The sequence below is a fragment of the Haplochromis burtoni genome, unplaced genomic scaffold (genome assembly GCF_018398535.1).
Source record: "Haplochromis burtoni strain Fernald_Lab_line unplaced genomic scaffold, NCSU_Asbu1 Contig_190, whole genome shotgun sequence".
In the NCBI taxonomy this organism is placed as follows: domain Eukaryota; kingdom Metazoa; phylum Chordata; class Actinopteri; order Cichliformes; family Cichlidae; genus Haplochromis; species Haplochromis burtoni.
The window spans coordinates 447,086-449,447 of record NW_024582551.1 but is presented as its reverse complement, the minus strand read 5'-3'; the positions used below and the strand labels follow the sequence as shown (position 1 = coordinate 449,447).

Below are 2,362 nucleotides of genomic sequence, written 5' to 3'. Positions count from 1 at the left end.
GTGTGTGTGTGTGTGTGTGTGTGTGTGTGTGTGTGTGTGTGTGTGTGTGCGCTGCTGTCGAGGAAAGCCTCTTGGAGCTGGAGCTCCACCTGTGCTCACTGACAGCCGCTGCTGAGTCGGGTCAATAACAGCTCCACCTGCTTTCCTGCACAGTTCAGACGGAGGTTTTATTCAGATTCACTCTGAGCTTCTGCACATGTGCAGACCGTGCGACACACGAGCCGCCTGGGAACATGAATAATCAATGACCTTAGGTTACAGGAGGTTTGATGAATCAGAGCTCTGCCTCTGTGCTGAGCACCGCTGCTGCTGCTCTTTATGGGACAAGTGAGGCGTGGATGGTGTTAATCACAGCGAGTCCTCCCCTGCTGGCGCTCCTTCTGGACTCTGATGGGACCAGCACGTCCAACATGGACGCAGCTTTCATTAGTTTCACACTCGCCTGCTGCAACTTTTTATGGCGGTCACTCCAAACACCATGGGAAGTGTCTGTGGACGTGGACATGACAGCCGACTCAAATACAGATGAATCTCAGGCGGGATTCTCGTGACACCACCAACATGTGGGAGGAGCTTACTGACACTTATCACCAGGAAAAAGGAGCCTTGATGTTCTGAAAATATGTTTCTGTGACCTAATTCCCAGTTTTACAAAGACTCCTCCTCATCCCATTGGCTGTTTGTGAATAATGATGATCATCATCATCATCATAATACAGATGGAGGCCCCGGGGCAGAGCCAGGATGCTGGAGACGTGACATCTCTCAGCTGGCCTGGGAACGCCTCGGTTTCCCTCGGATGAGCTGGAGGAGGAAAAAGGGCGGATGATAATGACGAGGGATCAGGTGTGGTGGCTTTTGGTCGTTTGGGACAGCAGGCTGAGAGCAGACAGGTGAGGTCCACCTGACAGTGAGCTGGCAACAGCACGGTGTGTCAGGTGTGTGCAGGTGTGTCAGGTGTACCGTGTTTCCTGGCGAGCTGCAGCGCTGCAGTCTGAACTTGCTGTGGTTCTTCTTGCTGCGGCTCTTGTTCTTCCTGAGTTCCTCGCAGCGCTCGTAGTCCGACAGGTCCAACACCTCGTCAGCTCGACCCAGCTCCTTCACCTACAGACACACAGGTTTTACAGGTAAGTAACATAGGCAGGTAATACAGACAGACATCTGGAATCCTCTTTCACGGTTGCTGATTGGTTGAGGCTGTTGCCTAAGGAACAGCTAAGGCACAGGTCGTGACAGCAGGTAACGAAGGTCATTGGACAGGTGAGTCAGGTGTCCTGACCTCACCTGCTAACAGTGTTAGTCTGTGCATGAGTACGAACCTTCATCCTCCTGATCAATCAGCATCACCTCATTATTCTTTTATTTATTATGTGTACAAACTCCTGACAACGGTCACTACTGTCATTATTACTACTAAACTCTCAACGGACGCGCTTTGACCTTTAACCTTTTAATGAAACTGCAGGATTCCTGATGTTGTCTGTGTCACCTGAGGTGACCTTATCCGTCATTATAATTACTTCAGCGATTGGTGGACGTCATCGCTCACATGACCTCGGCCCGAGCGTCACTTTTTACTGACGTACTGATGTTAAACACGGTCTCGTGGTTTGTCTGACCTCAGACCCTCCAGACGGACGCCCTGCGTCTCTCTGGCCTTGGCGGCTTCTCTCTTACATCATCACCACTCTAGTCACCTTCGCCAGGTGAAGGTGTTTCCTTACACAGAGAAAGGGGGTGTGGCTGTATGCACATTTCACGCACACAGTAGATGAGGGCCAATGTGTCTCTGTCACATGACCAAAACAACATGTCTTTATTCTCTAGTAAGAGGCTGTTCGGCCACACCCACATCCAGGTGGATCCCCTTAATGGTACTCGGTGAAAGCCTCACACTCACTGAGCCTGATGGGATTTGTAGTCTGACATCAGCTGAACATCTGGAGCTCATCTTTCAGTCTGAGGGACAGATGTTGATGCTAACGCCACTGTGAGGTGCTCTGAAGCATGAAAGCTGATTGGTTGTTGCCTCGTGTTTTGCAGCAGGTGTTTGGATGTGAGCAGCACTGACCCTCCGCTATCAGCTGATCTGCTCTGTGCTTACATCCACTCTGGGTTTAGGTTTACACACACGTGCACACACACACACACACCAGCTCTCAGCGTGTTAGCATGTGCTAAGTGAAGGTTTCTCTTGTCACATCAGCTCATCAATCTCCATGGAAACAGCATCCATTATTAACCAGCATTAAAGTGAGACTTCCTGGGAGGCAGGACTCCCCCCCATACACACACACACACAGACACACACACACACACAGACACACACACACACACACACACACACACACACACACACACA

The 2,362-nt window shown here is 50.7% G+C and overlaps 1 protein-coding gene across 2 annotated transcripts in view; it reads right to left on the bottom strand.

Moving 5' to 3' along the window:
* Positions 1 to 2,362, bottom strand: part of LOC102291151 (pleckstrin homology domain-containing family O member 1) — a 23,299-nt gene that overhangs the window by 5,890 nt on the left and 15,047 nt on the right. For both annotated transcript variants that reach the window (XM_042225976.1, XM_005935917.3), the window contains one exon: positions 964 to 1,104. In XM_042225976.1, the coding sequence (XP_042081910.1) occupies positions 964 to 1,104 (141 nt within the window). The remainder of the gene's footprint in view (positions 1 to 963; positions 1,105 to 2,362) is intronic.